Below are 20130 nucleotides of genomic sequence, written 5' to 3' on the forward strand. Positions count from 1 at the left end.
CATGGAGATAAATCAAACTAATTATGCCAATGATGTGAGAACTTTATGCACTCACCTGGAAAAGCGTAATAGGGAGATGGAGATCATGCAAAATCAACATAGTAAGGAAATTGAAGCCATGAAGATTAATCATGACACAGAAATTAGATTCATGCAAAGCAAGATGTCAGGCTTAGAGGAAAATATGACGACCATGAAAGCTGATCATGATAGGGAAATTAATTCTATGCAGACCAAGTTATTAACTATGGATGAAGAAATGACTATCATGACATTCAATCATAATAATCAGTTAGCTACCATGCAAGCAAATCATAAAGAAGAAATAAACTCTATGCAGTATTGCTTGATGAACGTAAAGGAAAAGAACGATAAAGTAATAAAAGATATGGAAGAAGACCATGTCAGGCAAATCAGTGCTATAAAGGTTGAACATTCTAGTCAAATGGATGCCATTAAAATACTGGTTCAAAAGTTTCAACAATGGTCAAAGGATGAGAGAAACCAGGGGACATCAATAGATCAGGAGCCTTCTCATTTGTTGCAACAAGTTCCATCTTATTATGAGGAGGTCATTGGTTCGATTGAAAGGTGGTTAATTGAAGGTGATCCAAATAGAATTAAAAATGATAAAGATCAGATGCAGGATAAAGAAAGACATGTCACGCATACCTTACATACTTCATCTGATAGCTTTGAAACAGAAAGTTCCACGTCATCAGTAATACAGCCTGCCTCTCGCACCGCTGCAACAACTCCCTGTCTCTCACACCGTTGCAAACTTCTCTGTGCCATCCTTCACTATTGCAACCTCCTTTGTGCTTCTCGCATTGCTGCAACCTGCTAGCTCTGCGCTGCCCGAGACTACTGCATTGTAGCACTCTTTGTCGCTTCATCCGCATCCATTTCTACTAACATCCACCAGTCCTGCTACTCTCTTCGGGGCTGTCGTAGCCAGGTACAATCCAAGAGTTTGGGTACCTCAAGCATCCTGCCCCTCATCGCTTGTAGTCTTCCCGACTATAGCTCGATGTCTCCCCACCTCTTCTCTAAAGGTACAGAGCACTCATGGCACAATCGTCATTTGCCATCTCCGCTCTTCTTTTCGACTCCTCTGAGTCTCTACTTCCCTCCTGGAAGTTCTCTCTTCGACTCTCTCTGAGTCGCTACTTCCCTCCTAGAAGTTCTTTGCTAGACTCCCCCTGAGTTTCGATTTCCCTCTTGGAAACCCGCCTGCCAACTGTCGAGTCGCACCTCTTCGATCTCCTATGCACCTGCAACACTGATCTGGATTTTGGAAATCCGCCTAGGTAGCGACTCCCTCTACCTTGGTTTTTCCCCGTTAGGTATTGTTCTATCTCGACTCTCGACAACAACAGCATCCCACCAGCTTCACTCCTTTTAATTTGCCCACAGCTTCCTATGACCCAACAACTGAAGAATTGAGCCTCGAGGCTCTGCGCAATTCTGGCAACAGTTGAATCCGCACCTCCTAGCCACAGCATCAATCCTTCATGGCTGAGAAGGATGATCAGGCACTACTTAGGTCTGATCTGCCCCTCTGCCTTTGCGTTGACCCTCCTCCTCGAACTGATGACGCATACCCTTTACATCAACCTTTCTCTACTGCTTTTTGCTAAAAACAGCCTCTGTCACTCGGGACAGTTGTTTCTACTGCAAATGCTCTGCTTCAGCTGGTGCCTTCATCTCTCTTGTGAATGCAACCACGGTCTGATACCATGTTGAAATTTCTAAGTAGTACCAGTTAGAAATTTTATCTGTATTCTCTGGTTTATTTCTCCTACTTGTTAATTACGAACAAGTTATTTAAACATATAAATATCGAAATAAACACAATACAGTCTCAACCATCTACAGATTAACAGTTGAAAGAAATAGCAAACACACAAGTGACACCGTTATTTTTGGACAACCCGTCCCCGGAAAAACCCAACTCGAGAAAACTGGTGCAGCAATTCTGAGAGTTATTTTATTATGCAGTCTAAGTACAATTGGATGCCAAACTAGCTCACCCGATAGAGAAAATAATCGGCAGTAATACCTCCCTATTCGGAAGCAGATTTTCAGAAAATCTGCCCCACGAAACCCTCTCTAGCACACTCTGAAGTTCAAGTGTCAGCCCACCTGGCCTCAGTGTCAGCCCGAAACCCGCTGCGTCAACCCTCTGAGGCACTGTGCAGCCTCTACGGCCCTCTGCGTCACTCCTGTTGCCCTCTACATGGATGACACAGGCCCTTCTAGCCTCTGTGCAGTCCCTCCTAGCTCTTCATGGCTCCCTCTAGCTCAGTATCTGCCTCTCTCCGCTTCTGCATTGGTCTCTCGGCACTATCTCTGCCTCTCTGTCTCGTACTCACTACCCCTCGCTGCAACTGATGACTGATTCGACTTCTCTTAGCAAACCCCGCTCTAGAAAATCGAATCATTGATCACTTTGGTGTATTCTCCAACTGACCCTCAAGCCTCCTCTTATACTTTTCCTGTTGGTCCTTCAACAGCAGAGATTACATCTTTAATCAATGGCTAAGATTAAATTTGGCTTGATCCATGTCTTTTAGAACCCTTTAACCCAATTTTATATTAATACCCATTATTATTTTATTTTTCTTAAGTTTAGACTTAGGAACTCCATTAAAAATATTAATTATTTTAATATCTCCTAAAGCGGGTAGAATCTGCCCAAACCATTTCTGGGTCTTGTAGATCTCATGTGCTTTAGCCTCTCCACCAATTTTCATGGCTAGAGCACAACCGATGCTACCCCAAATCAACATTTACTTAATTAGCTTCTTCTTGCACTTGTTTATTATAGTGTTTTCTTCATCAAATAGCTACCAAACCATAAAGAATAATGAGACAATAGGACATAAGATGTAGGCGATCAGCCAGAGCCAAAACCTCTCCATCTTGAGACGAAAACCCACCAGAATCCTATCTCTTCTTATAGACCTTCAATTGACAAATTCCATGACCTTTGACCCTTGACCAAGACCCTTATGTACCTATTATCCTCACCAGGATGCCATGGAAGAACTAATATGGCCAAGCAAGACAAGGGACTCATAATCTGCTCCCTCTTAATCTTAGTCTTCTTGGGTCCAGTCAACCTCATTCAACTCGTCAAGGAGCTAATCTCGTCCACATCATCATCATCGAGTCTACATCATCAATGAATCCACATCATCAAGGATTCCATATCATCATCAAGAAGTCCACGTCATAAAGGAGTCCATATAATCATCTAAAAGTCCACATCATCAAGGGGTCCATACCATTATCAAGAAATCCACATCATCAAGGAGTCCACATCATCATCAAGGAGTCCATATCATTATCAAGGATTCCACATTGACCTACATCATCAGTAATGATTTAAAAAATAAAAGAAATACAAGATACTTATCTTTTGAGAACATGTCAACTCCCTCTTAATCTTTAGTCTTCTTGCATTTAACCTACAAATCAACCTCATCATCAAGATGTCTAATCTTCTAGAAGCTAGGGTTCCTTCTTTTAAGCAAAAGCAATCAAATCTAGGGTTTGGTCCATAAGCCCTAGGCTTTCTTCCCCAAACCCTAAACAAGTCAATGTTCAAAACCCTAGAATCTGGTCAAGATTTTTAGGCTATTAAGTCATAAAATCTTCAAATTTTCAACACTCACAGTTGTATTGTCTTCAAATCTGGAAACCATTCATGAGAATATATATATATATATAGATATAGATATAAGTTCAACATTTACACAAGTCCATTAAATCAAGATATCTTTGGTCAAATCATAATTTTGACTTGATATTTAGATCTAGTCTTACTTAATATTACTGATGAATCACGATTCCTTTGCACAATTTCAACCTTCAACATATGTATGATGCCCTTTTGATTCTTTAAGAGATCTTCCTTCAAATATGCAGTTCATAGTAGCACAACAAATCAATCCTTTAGGAGGGTCCTTTTTGCAATCATTCCTTTGTGTATAGAACAAAGCTTATCATTCGTTAAACATTAGGTCAACCTTCAATTTTGTTAGAAAATGTAAAGTGGCAGCAATTATGTCTTATTTTATTTTAACCTTGATACTTGCTTGTGAATTTTAGTTATCTTCTTTATGTTCTTTAGTTAGATCTTTTCATCAAACAATATCAAGAAACAGCAACAACAAAAGCGGACACAGATATAGGCTCTCAACCAGGGTAAAACCCCTCCAAGGGGAAAACCCGAAAACTCTCCTCTTCTTAGAATTTTCTTCAAATGAGATATAAAGACTCAATCCCTAGACCAAGTCCTTCTCCCAGTACCAAGTCAGTGCTTCCTCAAGTCATTCTTGAATCTGCACCAAACTGCTACACGCTGCAACTTCAATCTGCCAACTATAGCACTGCTACTCAACCTACAACTTCGACCTGCAATTTTGGCCCCGTAGCTCCTGAAGAAACCCTAATTTGACCTCCTTCTGGGACCTTCCAAGAGCAAGACAACTCTTCCTAAGGTTAGCAAGATCCGGACAGAGTTTCCTTCCTTCCAGCGAGTAATTTTTGCACTTCGTCCTACTGCAACTCGACCCTGCAACTTCAGCATCTTTCTGCAACCCAAAAACCCTAGAATTTTCGCACGTGTGAGAGAGAGATATAGCCCAAAAACAAGATATTTCGACCTCCTAGCTTCTTCCAAACCTTCACTCTCCTTTTCTACTCCTTCCCAACTACAAATCGAACTCTTTCTTGATGATCGAACTTGTGAGTGAGTGTGTCCCCAAATGAAGTCGAACTGCTCTTTATATAGCCTTCTCAAGGAGTTGAATTCCCTCCTTTAAGGCCGACTTGAGGATCCTAGGGCCAACTTGTACTCTTGGAGATTTTGGACTTTCTAGACTCAAAAATAATTCTTTTTACAATTACAAATTGCCCAGAAGGGTCTTATAAACATGATGTTGACTCCATTGACTCATGACAATAAATCTTGACCTAACAAACCTTAGAAGCATGAAGAACATGCTTTTACCTAGAAGACCATCAAGAATGAGAATGAAACTCGTGCTTTAATAATAATAATTTTTCTTTCTTCTTTGCTTGTTTGTTACACAAGATACATATTGAAATGAGTTCAACAATTATGAAGACCGAAACTAGTTACATTTCTCAACACTCCCTCTTAACTAGGGAGGTATTCATAATTGTACAACCAATACAACATCATATCTCAAACTGAAGAGTTCTCAAGAAGAGTCGGATTGATAAGCCATACTGTAAGCATTATCATTATAACCAGCATTGTCCCTGAGGCCTAACTGGACAAGCTCTTATTTCATTCAAGAGCATTATGTTGGGAGGCTTTATGTGTGATACCACACTACCTCTCTAAGGTACATACCCCATCCGGATGTCCACAAAGTATGTCTTTTAGGACTATTCTTATCTTGGATCTCCATCCCTGATTCCTCAAAAAATATCAATCCTCTTCGACCACTCTTCTCTTGTATACATGTCCCATCCTCAAAGAATGTTGGTCCTTTCCTTTTCATGGATGTTATATCCTTAAGGAAACCACAAATACTTATCCAATCCTTCGTCCTTCTCTCTTCATCACCCAAAGAGGAGAATGCACATGTGATGTTTAACATCACTCCCTCTCAACTAGAGAGCACATCCCTATTCTCCCTAAACCTTGAGAATAGAACCTTGCTTCTTATTCACGGAGACTCCTTTTGCTCCCTCTCAAACCAAAGGAGATTCCTTCCTTCCAATAATGGAAGTTAGCATCACAAGCCTCACTACTTGTCCTCGTGAAAGTATCAGCTACTTGATCTTTATGGCCACATGGCTCCCTCTTTCTTTTGCATCACGTGTTTGCTTTTGAGGTATCATGGAGCCATTTCCACTCTTTCATTCTTGTGACAGGATCCAAGTCATCTTACTTGCCCATCACTTTCTTCTTCAATCGTGAAGGCATTTCATTAAGCCTTCTCGATCTTCAATCTGATCATGAAAATGATCTTCCTTGATCTACAGGTTATCTTCTCATACAGCTACCCTTTCAATCACAAGATGGACTCATCTTGACTTTACAGTTGCCAGGTACCAGACATTCTCAACATTCTTCGTCCATACAATCAAACTTGCCCAAACCATCTTGATGTATTCCTGCAACATTCTTTTCCCGGTAGCCAAAAAAGATATCTTAGCAAGATAACCAAACCATAGGCTTACCTCATCATGGTGACCTCGTACTATCAACATCCACATTGACCATCTCCTACTTGAACTTCCTTCATGAATCAGAGTGCCCAAGGATCGAACTTGATTACTAAGTTACAACTTTTCTTCCGGAGATTATACTAGATGTTAATCAATATCAATTACATATTCTAGAGAAAGTCCCAATCTTCTATACATTCTGAAGTAAGTCACATTCTATTCTTTTCCATCATCATTAGTACTTAAGCATATTTTTATAACCAACTTCATTTCATAAGATTCTTGCACATATGTAGTTTACTTTTCAGCATACATTCCTATGCCTTCATCCAATCATCTAGATATCCATATATGTTACAAAAAGTTTGTATCCTGACCCATTGCAACATTTCATGCCTTTTTACCGGGCTTCCACACTACATAGAATACATACCATTCTTGTCATGATGCTTTTCTCGTTGACAATTCAACAGCCGAGATTAAGTCCCTAATCAACGGCTAAGATTAACTCTGGCTTGATCCATGACTTTTGGACCCTTCTAACATAGTTTTATATTAATTCACATTAATATTTTATTTTCCCTAAGTTTAGACTTAGGGACTCCATTAAAAATATTAATTATTTTAATATCTCCCAAAATGTTTAAAATATGCCCAAACCATTTCTGGTTATTGGAGATCTCATGTGCTTTAGCCTCTCCACCAATTTTCGTGGCTAAAGCACATCCGATGCTACCCCAAATCAACACTCCCTCTTAGCGAGGACTATGCTCTAGTAATACTCCTCCCTGAGCATCAGCCTGATCATCCAACATCGGTCCCTGTGCTGATGCTAGGCCTATTGCCCAACATCCTCTGCGTTGTTGCATCATGTACTACTACCCATGGCCCTGCCACTGCCAGTACTGCATCTGTACGGCAACTCCCTCTGCATCTATGCTGCTGCCCATGGCCCTACCATTACCACTGCTACAACCCCTCTCATCATGTTGCATCGTGTTGCCCATAGCACTGCCACTGCTAAAGCTAGAAACACTCCCAATCTGAAGCTCCCTCTGTCACTCCCAACTCTGACATCTCCGTCAGGTTAGAAACACTCCCGATGCTGAAGCTCCCTCTGTCACTGACAAGTTCTCCCTCTCTAACATCTACACTGCTGCAACAACTTTGTGCATCTCGCACTGTTGCCTCACGCTATCCTGGGACTCCTGCACTGTAGCTCCCTCTGTCGCTCCATCTGCATCCATCTCTACCGACATCCGTCAATCCTGCTACTCCTCTTCGGGGCTCCCGTAGCAAGGTATAATCCAAGAGGTTGGGTACCTCAAGGATCCTGCCCCTCATTACCTGTAATCCGTCTTACTACAACGCGATGTCTCCCCACTTCCGCTCAAGTGGCATGTGAGCACTCATGTCATAGTCATCCTCTGTCTCCAATTCCTTCTCCGCCCTTACTATTGCAGCCTTGGTCACGGAAGCCTCTCCTTTGCTCTTCTTCCTTTGACACTGGCTCGCATAGTGACCCAGTTCCCCACAGTTGAAGCATTTGACCTTGGAGAGGTCCTTCTTCTTCCATTTCTCCTGCTTTCCTCAAATGCTAGGGCAGCATCCTCCTCTTCCTCCTTCTTGACTTTGATCCCCTTGTTGTTGCTTCCCGCCTTGCTTAGCCTTTTGATCTCTTCTTGGTGAAGAGCCACCCACATTTCCTCCCAATCTCAAAGGGTCGCCCTGCCCAATATGCTCTAGACAAACACCTCCCAGTCTTCTGAGACTGCGTTCAGGGTTGTTCTCACCATCAATTATTGATCCGGCGTGGCCCCTATGGAAATCAGTTGATCCCGGATCTCCTTCAATCGACCGAGGAAGGTGTCAATCTATTCTCCCTTCTGCATCGGGTATGACCGCAGCTGATTTTCTATTAGCATCTTCCTCAGCACGGAAGTATGCTGATACAACTTCTTTAAGGCCTCCCACATCTCATGTGTCATATTCTTCTCAGCAACGTGTGGTACTACATGGTCCTTGACCTTGTCAAGAATGATGCTCTTGGCCCTCGCTATTGCATCCTCGTACTTATCGTTATCAGTCGAGTCAACTAGGACCGCTATTGTCCTCAAGGCGAATTGCTTGAGACGGTTCCTGTCTAGAACGGATAAGATTATGGCCTTCCAGACTATGAAGTTAGAGGCTCCATCTAGTTTGTCCTGGTCTCTTACCCTGTTCACTGCCATCTCACTGCTCATCTATTTCCTTTCTGGAAGTTCTCAGTGTGACTCCCTTTGAGCCTCTATTTCCCTCGTGGAAACTCCTATGCCAATGTCGAGATGCCCCCACTCCGATCCTTAGTGCAGCTGCACCACTGATCTGGATTTCTTGGCTAGAAATCCTCGGTAGCAACTCCCTCCTCCTTGGTCTTGCCCTGTTAGGTATTGTTCTGACTAAAGTACCCCACCATCTTCACTCTGCAACTTACCCACAGCCTTCTAAGCCCCAGTAAACTGAAGGTTAGAGCTTCTAGGCTATGCGCAATCCTAGCACCAGCAAAATCCGCACATCCTGGCCACGGGCGTCAATCCTTCCTGACTGAGAAAGATGACCGGGCACTACGTAGGTCGATTTTGCTCCCCTCTACCACTACACGAATCCTCTTCCCGGCTCAAACTTGATGATGCAAGCACTACGTCACCCCTTCCTTGCTGCTTCTCTGCTAGGAACAGCTTATGTCACTCGGGACAGTTGTTTTCTATTGTTGTTGCTCTGCTTGGCTGATGTCCTCAGTTCTCCTGTGATCTGCAACCACGCTTTAATACCATGTTGGAATTTCTAAGTCTAACTATTAGAAACCCTTCATGTACTTTTCTTATTTATTTCTGCCTACTTGTTCTAATTAATTAACAAGTTATTTACCATGTAAATACTGAAAATAAATACAAGTACATGCTCAACACGTTACAGATCATCAACTGAAGGAAAAAAAACAAGCACACAAGTGACATCTTTGTTTTTGGACCAATGCGGGAAAATCGGTGCAGCTATCTAAGGGTTTCATTATTATGCAGTTTCTGAATACAATCTGGGTGCCATAACCGGCTCACCCAATAGAGAATAATCTCGGCAGTAGTACCTCTCTACTCGGAAGCAGATATTCCGGCTGAAACCCCGGATAAACACTCTCATAGCTCCCAACTCCAATCTACATCACGAAAACCCCAGTGTCAGCCTCTAGGGACTACGTCAGCCCTTTCTAGCCCAGCATCACCCTAGCTCGCCCTGCGTCAGCCTCTGGAGGCATTATGTCAGCCCTTAGAGCCTCCGCGTTACCCACGCTGGCTCCCTCTGGCACTGCGCAGCTCCTAGCTGCCTCTGCGTTGGCCCTGGCTGGCTCTGCGTGAGCCTCTAGCTGGCTCTACGTCCCTCTCTCCCAGCTTCTGCGCTAATCCTCCTGGTACTATTTCTGCCTCTCTGCTTCTGTATTCACTGCCCCTCAGCTACAACTCTGGTCATTCTTTCGACTTCCTCAGCAAACCCTGCCCCGAAAAATCGAAAGCTTGATCAACTCAGTGTGTTCTCCAAGTGACCCTCAAGCCTCCTCTTATATTTTTCTCGTTGACAAATCAACGGTCGAGATTAAGTCCCTAATCAATGACTAAGATTAACTCTGGCTTGATCCATGACTTTTGGACCCTTCTAACACAGTTTTATATTAATTCACATTAATATTTTATTTTCCCTAAGTTTAGACTTAGGGACTCCATTAAAAATATTGATTATTTTAATATCTCCCAAATTGTTTAGAATCTGCCCAAACCATTTCTGGGTATTGGAGATCTCATGTGCTTTAGCCTCTCCACCAATTTTCGTGGCTAGAGCACATCCGATGCTACCCTAAATCAACAAAGTAGTCAAAGTGGAAATGTGTAAATCCAAGAATGGAATGGTCCTAAAAGGACATACCTTGTGAACATCTGAATGGGGTATGTGCCTTTAGAGACAATGATGGTGGTGTCTATAAATCATTGTCTCCCTAGCATTGTGCTCTAATCTAGTGGAGAGATAGAGTTGTTAGTCAAGGCCTTGCTATATGGCAATGTTGATTGATATTATGAGATGCATTGATAATTTGATATAAGCTGAAAAGATAGCTTATGTGATGGCTTACCTCCCTAGTTAAGAGGGAGTGTTGAAATGTGTAAATTGTTTCAGTCTTCATAATATTTTATGAACTATTGATTTTATGTATTTGATGTAAAAGGGAGAGAATATTGTTATTGTCATTTTATAAAGCATGGGGTTTCATGCGCAAAATCAATTTGTTTTAGGTCAAAGCACCCATTGCGTGCTTCTAGGGTTTGTCATAGAGTTAGGAAGTTAAAAGAGTCATAGTCACATGTATTAGACCCTATTGGGAATTTTGTAACAAGTAAAAAGAATTATTTTTTAGTCAAATGTGTCAAAAATATCCCTCCAAGACCAAGTCGGCCTACAGAGAAGAAGTCGGCCTATTTAGGGCTATTTGTACTCCAAGTAAGCCTATATATAAGAAGCAATCAACCTCATTTGAAGAGGAAAATCCAAGGAAGTTTGATTACAAGAAGAATGAAGTCAAAAGGAAAGTGAAGTTCAAGGAAAAGTTAGAAGATAAAAAGTAGAATCATCTGAAATTTTTGTGTCTATTTCTCTCACGCATGCAAACAAGAAGCTAGGGTTTATGCAGCTACAAGGACGAAATTTCTGATCTCTCAAGAAGGACCTAAATCTAAAGTAAGGAAGCTTATTTGATGGTCTATTAGCTTAGAAGGAAGAAGCAACTCAAGCGAAGAAAAGAGAAGACTAAAAGGAACCCTTATCACCTACACGTGCGAAGTTGCAGTAGTTTCTGGAAGGTCGAAGTTGCAACAGTTTCTAGAAGGTCGAAGTTGCAGCGGTTGCTGGAGGGCCAAAATTTGTAGCTTAAAGTTGTTGAAGAAGGTTTGACTTGTTTTGACTTTAAGAAGGCAAGCTCATCAAGAAGAACGGTTGACTTAGTCTTGGAGGGATCTTAGTTTTTGGGTATAAGGGTATTGGAATTTGTCATTTGAAGATCTATAAGAAGAGAAAAATTTTGTGTGGTTTTCCTCTCTAGGAGAGGTTTTAGCCCTGGCTAGCAACCTTCATCTTGTGTCCATCTTCATGTTTTGGTTGTTGTTTGATGATAAGAACACTATAATAATTAAAAGAAGAAGAAGCAAATCATAAGTACATCGAGTTACAGTAAAGAACATCACAAGCAATTATCAAAGAAAAGAGAAATCACCTCTAATATAGATGCCCTATATTTCTCAATATGATGGAGGAGTATTAGTCCATCATGACGAATGATGTGTGGGAGATAGTTCCAAAACTATAAGGGGAGTCAGTGGTAACATCCAAGTAGATCTATAAGATCAAGCATACAGCAAATGGAAGTATCGAGAAGTACAAAGCGAGGTTCGTAGCAAGAGGGTTCTCCCAGAAATAGGGAGCAGACTATAAGGAGAAGTTTCCTCTAGTCACTAGGCACACTTGTATTAGAACTATTATTTCTCTTGCTTCTGTTATAGGTTGAAGGATATATCAGATGGATGTAAAGACCATATTCTTCAATGGTGCAATTGAGGAGGAAGTGTGCATAGAGCAACCTCAAGGCTTCGAGGTACATGGAAAGGAGTCCCATGTTTCGAGATTGAAGAAGGCTTTGTACAGACTCAAGCAGGCACCCGGGGCATGGTATTCCAAGTCTGATGGATATCTGATGAGTTTAGGTTTTACCAAGAGTCTTGTGGATCCTAACCTTTACTACATGATTGTTGATTGTGATCCTTTGATCTTGGTATTGTATGTTGATGATCTATTCATCACAAGGGCAAAGAGACTCATTGTCGGGTGCAAGAGAAAGTTGGCCTCAAAGTTTGAGATGAAGGATCTTGGCCTAATGCACTATTTCTTGGGAATAGAGGTGTGGCAGAGACCTGATGAGATCTTCCTCAAACAAGGGAAGTACATTGTCCATATTTTGAGAAAATTCAGCATGATAGATTGCAAGTCCATGGCTACGCCTATGGTGACCAATTTGAAGAAGTTGACTAATTCTTCTTCAAATTTAGATTTGGTAGATCCCACGATGTACAAGCAGTTAATTGGATCCTTGATGTACCTCGTTAACATCAAGTCAGATATTTGCTTTGCAGTGAACACTTGAGCCAGTATACGGTTGAGTCAAGGCAAACACATTGGATTGCGGCAAAGCATGTGCTGAGGTACCTGCATGGTACAATTGGATATGGTTTGAGATGTGTCTTAGGTGGTGAAGTGAGGTTGTAGGGATATACAGATTCAGATTAGGCTAGGAGTGTAGAGGATAGAAAGAGCACCTCGGGGTGCTACTTCAACTTAGGATCAGCTATGATATCCTAGTTTAGCAAGAAGTAGACTTCTATCGCACTCAGCACAGGAGAGACAAAGTAAATCACAGCCAGTGCCGCAAGTCAGGAAGCAATGTGGCTTTGGAAGCTACTTATAGTGCTATTTGATCAGGAGCTTGAGAGGACCTTGATATTTTGTGATAATCAAAGTTGTGTTAAGCTTTCGGAGAATGTCGAAGCATACAGAGATCAAACACCACTTCATCCGAGACATGGTGCAAAATGGAGCAGTGAAGCTCCAGTACATATCCACAGATGAGAAGATTACAAACATTCTCACCAAGCCTCTGTTTAGAGTGTAGTTTGTATACTTCAGAGACAAGCTTGGCGTGATGTAGAATGTCTCCCTAATCGAGAGGACGTGTTGATGTCTTTGCAGGATTGAGTAGACCATCTCCTAAGAAGCTATAAGGACTTAGCTAGGTCATGCTAATTTGATCAGGGAGATGGATATAATCACCTGAGAAGCTAGGGATCAGCTAGGTCATTTGACCAAGGGTGAATGGCCCAGAGAAAATGCAAGAATGGAAAGATCTTCTCCTGAGAAGCCAAAAGGACTTGATTAGGTCATGTTGATTTTACCAAAGGAGATAGATGAAATTCTCCTAAGAATCCATAAAGGACTTTGGTTGGGCCATGCTGATTTAGCTAGGGGTGAATGGTCCAAGCTAAGTTGCACGAAACGAGGAAACGAGTACAAGTTTCCGAAACAGGCACGGGTACGAAACGTGACCCCCCCCCCCAAATTTTAGAAACGGGGAAACGCAATATATATATATATATATATATATATATATATATTAGGACATTTAAGAAATATGTGCAATCATAAAGCATATATGATACATTCTTATTTATTACATTATGATTAAATTGTCAATGCATAAACTATAAGTCTCTAAATTTACATCACATTTACTCATGAATGATCACATAATGAAAATAGCAATATCCAAAATCAGCCACGAGAAATTTTGAATTTCTTGTCTCGTGCTTGATTGGGAGTCTCCTCCTACATAGTCGAACGACCTTGGTGCTCTTGATTAAATACAAGTTCCATACCCTAGTATCCTACATGCTCTTGATTATTGGGAGTCTCCCCTGCATAGAGGGCTTGGTTCTCTTGATTAAATACAAGTTCCATAACCTAGTACATGACAAAATCCAATGGAAACATTGCAATCCCCCCAATCTTGAAATCCTGAAAAACAGATAAGTCTGTTGGATTTTGAGTGAGATCTAAAATTCTACTTTCTCCATATGAAATCCAATGAGAGCGAAACCACTCTCAAACATCCTGAGTCATTTCATGGTAACTTTAAGAATTTAACATTACCATGAACTACATATCAACACTAGGGCCATAGGCTTGAACATTAGGCTGCCCCACTCAAAAAAATCCTTTTTTTTTGTAATTTGAGATGCATCCAGAAGATATTTTAGTTGCCCAATAAAAAATTAGAAGCGAAAAAATAAAAATAAAAGTTACAAGAAAAAGTCAAATTAGAAGAAGAAACTCCGTTGTACGGCCTGGAAATGCATTTCCAGCCGTACTGGCCACGTTTCCTCCTCGAGAAATGAGCTAGTACGGCCAGAAACGTATTTCCAGGCCATACAGTATGAGTTTCCTCGTTTCCGTTTCGTTTCCAGCCAGAAACGGACCCTTCTCCAACGTTTCCTACAACTTAGGGTCCAGGGGAAGATTGTCTCCTAAGAAGCCATAAAGGACCTTGGCTAGGTCATGTTGATTTGACAAGAGGAGATTGATACATTTACCTGGGGAGCCATAAAGGACTATGGTTAAGCCATGTTGATTTAGCCAGGGGTAAATGGCCTAGGATACATTGCCTACTCCAAGATGGAGTGATCTATAGACATGCACCAACATAGCAAGCTCATAAAATTTTCTTGTGGAGGAGAAATTTCAAATAAGGGGAAACCTTTTGCAACTAAGGACCTTCCTCGCTAAGAGAGAGAGTTGAATTTTGGATGCCCTTAGGATGTATTCCCACATGCCAAAGAGGTCTCCAAATCGGGCTAAAAAAATTAAAATAAATTTACTTTTTGGGCACCAAGTTGGCCTAGAAAGACACGTCAGCCCAACTCATGAAAGGGTGTGTCATTTGGGTCAATTTACCCCCATTCTACTAGTATATATCAATCATGTGACATCTCATTTTCTCTACCAAGCAAGTTTCTTCTTCATCTTTCTAAGGTCTCTTGGACAACTACACGTGTGGAGAAAAGGAGGACGAGTTGAATGTTTGACCAAAGTTGTTGCTCTCTTTGTTTGACAGAGTTTTACTCAAGTTGGTTGAACTTTTTTGGGCCAATTTTGACCAGAGCTGACCGAGTTGCAAGAGCATTGCACGTGCACAGGGATTTGACTGCGAGAGCTATAGGACCAGATTTTGACTGCATGCTAACTATTTGACTAGTGTTGACTTCTGAGCATTTTGGCTAGTTTGACTAGCATTGACTTGTTGCTACTTTAACCAAGTTTTGACCGGTATTTGGATTTGTACTAGGCACAGATTTCTAGACAAATTGGATATTTGTAAACCTTACTAAAGAATAATTTCTCCTAAGAAATGTTGTTGGGTTTTCGCCGGTTGGGTTTCCAGGGGTAAATATATTCTCTTTATTTTGCATGGTGGTCTTTCTATGATCTTTATTGTTCCCGCTGCATTTACTATTGATATTTTCTAAAGTGTAATTGCTCGATGATATCATTGGCAAAAGAATATTATGTGAAAATCATTAGGTAGTAATCATTTGGTAGAAAGTAGTATTCTATTGTGCTCTTGGAGAAAATTCAACAAAGCCAACCTTGGGAGAAAACCCAACAACTTTTCTTAGGAGAAATTATTCTTCAACAAGGTTCTACAAATCAACCATTTGTCTAAAAATTTGTGCTAAATATACTAATCCAAATACCAATCAAACCTAGTCAAAATAGCAACAAGTCAACACTGGTCAAACCAGCTAAGATAACCAAAAGTCAATGTTGGTCAAATAGTCAACTTTTTGGCCCTGCGGTTAAAAAGCCACATGTGCGGCCCTGTGGTCAACCCGCACGTGCGGGTCTATACTATGGTCAAACGGTCAACAATTTGGTCAAACAGATTTTGTCAACGCCCAATCAAACTCGATCAAATAGAAGAAATGCCACCTCGGTCAACTCAGTCAAATTCATACTCTTTCTCCACACGTGCGACTCTCCTAGAGAGAAAATGTTGAAGAGAGAAGAAAATGTGCTCTTGCTTGGTAGTAAAAATGAGATGTCACATCATCTATTTATACTTGTTGAATGAGCTAAAATAATCCAAGGGACACACCCTTTCACTTGACTAGGCCGACTTGCACTCCAAATATAATTTTCTTTTTAATTCTTTCTAGGGCAACTTGAAGACCCCTTTTGCCATGTGGGAATACCTCTCAATGCTACAAAAATCAACAAGAGCTGCATGTAAGTGAAACCCTCTCAGAAGGATTTTAAGATTATATATCCATATCTTCAAATATTTTCATTTTTCTTCATTTCCAAGCATTAATTGAACATTTTAAAAGTGAATAAACAATTTCCAACTTGCTAGAAATTAAATTTCTACATAGAATAAAATCTTGGTTTTGACATTAGTGGAGATTTGACCCCTCTTCTTGCTTGAGCGATATCTTCCAAATTTGAATATATTTCACATTACTCATTATTTTTGAGTGATTGACTGCTCATTTTGTTCATATTTCATTTCCCTAACACTTCCACCCAATAATCAGACTTTATTTGACCATTCATAGGCTTGTGGGTGTCCCCAAAATGGGGTTTAGCCTGCTGGATTCTGCAATTTTGCAGGTTTGAAGCATCAGGACAGCAAACTAATTGTTCATTTTTAGCCACATACCAAGACATATAGCAAGGTATTTCATCCTAAGCCTGGTAAGGGCTCTCAACACTCATATTTTGTGCTTTTTTTAAGTTTATTTCTCAAAATTTGAGTATCTTTTACTTGCTAGTCTGCAATTTCTATTGTAGACTTTCATTTTGAAATTGGCAAGAAACCCAAAATTAACTCCTAAACTCCATCACCCAAGAGATAATATAAGGCATTGGTATACTAACCTATCATGGAGGATATTTTAGTGTAGGGAAGCCTACCTTGGCTTTGTAGGAGTTGGCCTAAAGAGTGGGGGCTCGTGTAGAGGTCACAATGGGCACTTGTCCTATGTGGTGTCAATGCCACCTTAGCATCTCGTAAGGACCTTAACGAGGATGCTAGTTTGGGCAGTAACAACCCCCCAGTGCCAAAATAGAGCCAACCAAAACTGTATGAAGGAGCTATCGTAGTGACATTAGGTAGCCCTTCTATAGTACCCCCGGGATCTTACTTGAGTTCTAGGACTTTCATCTCAAGAAGTGTGTGTTTGGGTGGTAAGAGGACCCATTATTGATCAATTCATTATTCACACCTAAGACCCACTAAGGTAACTAGGACACACAATAGTGCCTTCGTCAGCTTTAACCACTACATTGTTAAATCAAAGACCTTCACAAATAACTATTAAAGATAAAGTTAACAGCTTCATATTAACATGGCAATGTCCGATAGCTTGAATTCCTATTTGCAAATGCAACCATCAGTTTACAAAGAATAGAAACTATTAGAAATGGGAAGTGTTTCATACACCAAGACTGGCCATCCTTCACATCTAACATAACTGCTTCCTTTGCATGTTGAATACTCTCTTCTACTATTTCTGCCTCTTTATCCGTGCCTGTATATAAATATTCAAAAGTCATGGTTCTAGAATTTGAAAACGTCAAAAATCTAATTAGATATACTAAAGCAAATGCCAAAACCTAGACATTGTATGAAGGCACACTTATAAAATAATGCCATTAGAAAAAAGTGAATGCAAGTTTAGTTTTCTAAGCAAAACCATTTTAGAAATAAATTTGTCAATAAAATAATACATCATCGTAGGCATCTAAACATATCACATAACATGGCATGTAGAAAAGTTGTTCCAAATGCAATTTTCTATCCATCCTAATTTGCTATTATAAAGATTGTAATTTTTAGCACAAAACTCTTACAAGCTACAAAACATTTGATTTTGTGAAAATGACCATTTCTTGTTAGATGGTATTAAGCCAATTCGACACCAAGTACAAGTAGAGGTATTTGAGGGCCTTATTTGTAGGGAACTACACTTTTCCACCTTATTGTTTTTAATCTTTTGAGTTTACAAACTACTTTTTGGAGGATCTGCTAGCTTGATGTTTTGGTCAGCTGGAAACAGATCTCAAGCCATTCCTCCAGCACTTCCAAACCAGAAATGTATCCTGAGTGGATCATTATCTGCCAAAACATGAACACTGGATCCAGTAACATTGCAATTTTGAATGTAGTAGTAGATAAAATGTTTAACTTTACATGTCCAGTGTGACAATCAATTTAGAACTTAGTGCCCGCGGACCTCATGTGGCTGTTAATAAAAATGAAATATGCAAGTCCATAGAAAGTTGTGCAAGTTTTCAAACACATTTTGATGCATGGTTCTGACATTTTTAAAGCATTAGATATCTGATTGACTTGTAGAAGAGAATAACTATTATGAAGGTATATAAAGATCTTGGTTAAAAATTAAAATAATCCAAGGATGTGTAGAAATTGACTTTGAAACACAATTTTGGCACATCTAAATACCATGGGAAATACATAAAACAAATATATCATCTTGATAGAATTCAAATTTCTGAAGTCTAAACTTATTGTCAATGTCTATCAAGTTAGATATGCAGCAATTTATATGATAATCGTTTTTTATTTTGGTTTGGATTTTTGGCAAACAGTGTTGAACTCATGACTCAATGTAAATATAAGTCTATTAACTAGGAATATCTAGACAAGTTGCTGAGGAATTATTGGGGCTAGATATGACCTTCACAAATCCTAAGTTGGCGAAGACAAGCTGAGAGGAAGGACTGATATTATAGGAGACTTTATGTGGAAAAACTTTGGTGACAGCTGATGCCAAGAAAACTTGTGATAGTGTCAAATAAAGGATTTTGGGCCCACAAAGGATTGGAGATTTGGATAAAGAATATCTGAGTGAATGTTCATAAAGATAGGAGAACATGATTTATAAGTTGACATCTTGCATCACTGAAAAATTAGATACCAACAAAGTTTACATTAGCTTCGACTACAAATGTTTCCTAGAATAGGTCTTGCTGACCACACTTTGTCAACAATTCCAAGGAAGTATAATGCAAAGATGCAAAGAAAAATTTTCAAAGTTCAAAGTCATCAGCCAGCAGATCGTATCATTGTAAACCCAATTTCTACAAGTTATATAGTAAATGATACTAGTATGACCATTTAATTATGTAATAACACCTAGGTAAGTCTCAAATTTTGGCAAAGGATTTCACCCTAAGAAGTTTTTTAACCTCAGCGAATTATGTGTGTTTCTAAACACGAATAATCAGCAGAGTTGTTTCTTCTAACGTAAACCCCAAAGCTAGGGTGGAATTCATTGACAAGGTCTTAGGTGAGTCGTAGTGCTATATTGAGTCATTGTAACAGTGTGTTTGGAAATAATGTAAGCACATTTGGCTAAATTATTTTATTACAAACACACTTGGTTTATACTAGATCATATTGTGTCGCAGAATTGGGTAAGTTGTTGAGGATATGAGTCTAAATGTGTTTTCCCCTTTCAAGGGTTGATATCGTAATAATTTGATGTAAAAAATATTTTGGTGCATGGTCCCTCAAATTTAGATGCCATGGCTACAATATTTGATGGTGGAAAAAATTATTAATCCCCTGTAATGTCAATTAATTAATTTTTCTAGTAAAATTAAATAAAAATCTTAAGCCAGAAAATTAATTAATTTTGAGTCAAAAAGTAATTATAGAGAAATTAATTTCTCTCCAAGTGGAAAATAATCAAAAATTCGTGGGTCAAAGTAAAAATAATTTTTGGAGGTCCCCAACCAAGGGAAAAATAGATATTTTAAGAAAATTAGAGCCCTTGGACCTTGGTGGTTAAGTCAAAGTCAAATTTTTAAGGATATTAAACCAAAATATTTATTTCTGGATTAATTAAAAGTGGGTTTTAAGAAAAAATCGATTTTTTCCTCAAAATTAAAAATTCTACGGTGAAGATCAAAAGATCATCAAGCTATTTTCAACGGTTGAGATTATTTTGACAGGGATCAAGCCAACTAGTCGTTATTTTCCACTTGGAGGGATTTCTCTATAAATAGAAGTCATTTTGTTTCTATTTGATATCTTCGGATGATGTAAAATTTTGTAACGCTAGTATTGAGCTACTGCTTTGTTGGGAACATTCTATATGAAAGAAATTGGGATTCAATTCATGGTGTTTTTCTTCCCCTGATCTGTGGTATGTGTTAGTTGTGTGTGATCCTATTTTGAGTTGAATCTAGATTAATAATTGTTATTTC

At 39.7% G+C, this 20130-nt stretch overlaps 1 protein-coding gene across 4 annotated transcripts in view; it reads right to left on the reverse strand.

The window, feature by feature from the left end:
- LOC149177914 (uncharacterized) overlaps positions 1-20130 on the reverse strand; it is a 338468-nt gene that overhangs the window by 208703 nt on the left and 109635 nt on the right. For all 4 annotated transcript variants that reach the window (XR_016258149.1, XM_089420234.1, XM_089420233.1 and 1 more), the window contains exon 5: positions 17337-17426. Coding sequence is in view for 3 of the 4 variants with exons in the window: in XM_089420234.1 (XP_089276360.1) it covers positions 17337-17426 (90 nt within the window). In the remaining variant the exon portion in view is untranslated. The remainder of the gene's footprint in view (positions 1-17336; positions 17427-20130) is intronic.

The sequence above is a fragment of the Pinus tabuliformis genome, chromosome 4_1 (assembly GCF_031772625.1).
Source record: "Pinus tabuliformis cultivar Carrire ecotype Pingquan chromosome 4_1, CPIR1, whole genome shotgun sequence".
Classification (NCBI taxonomy): Eukaryota; Viridiplantae; Streptophyta; class Pinopsida; order Pinales; family Pinaceae; genus Pinus; species Pinus tabuliformis.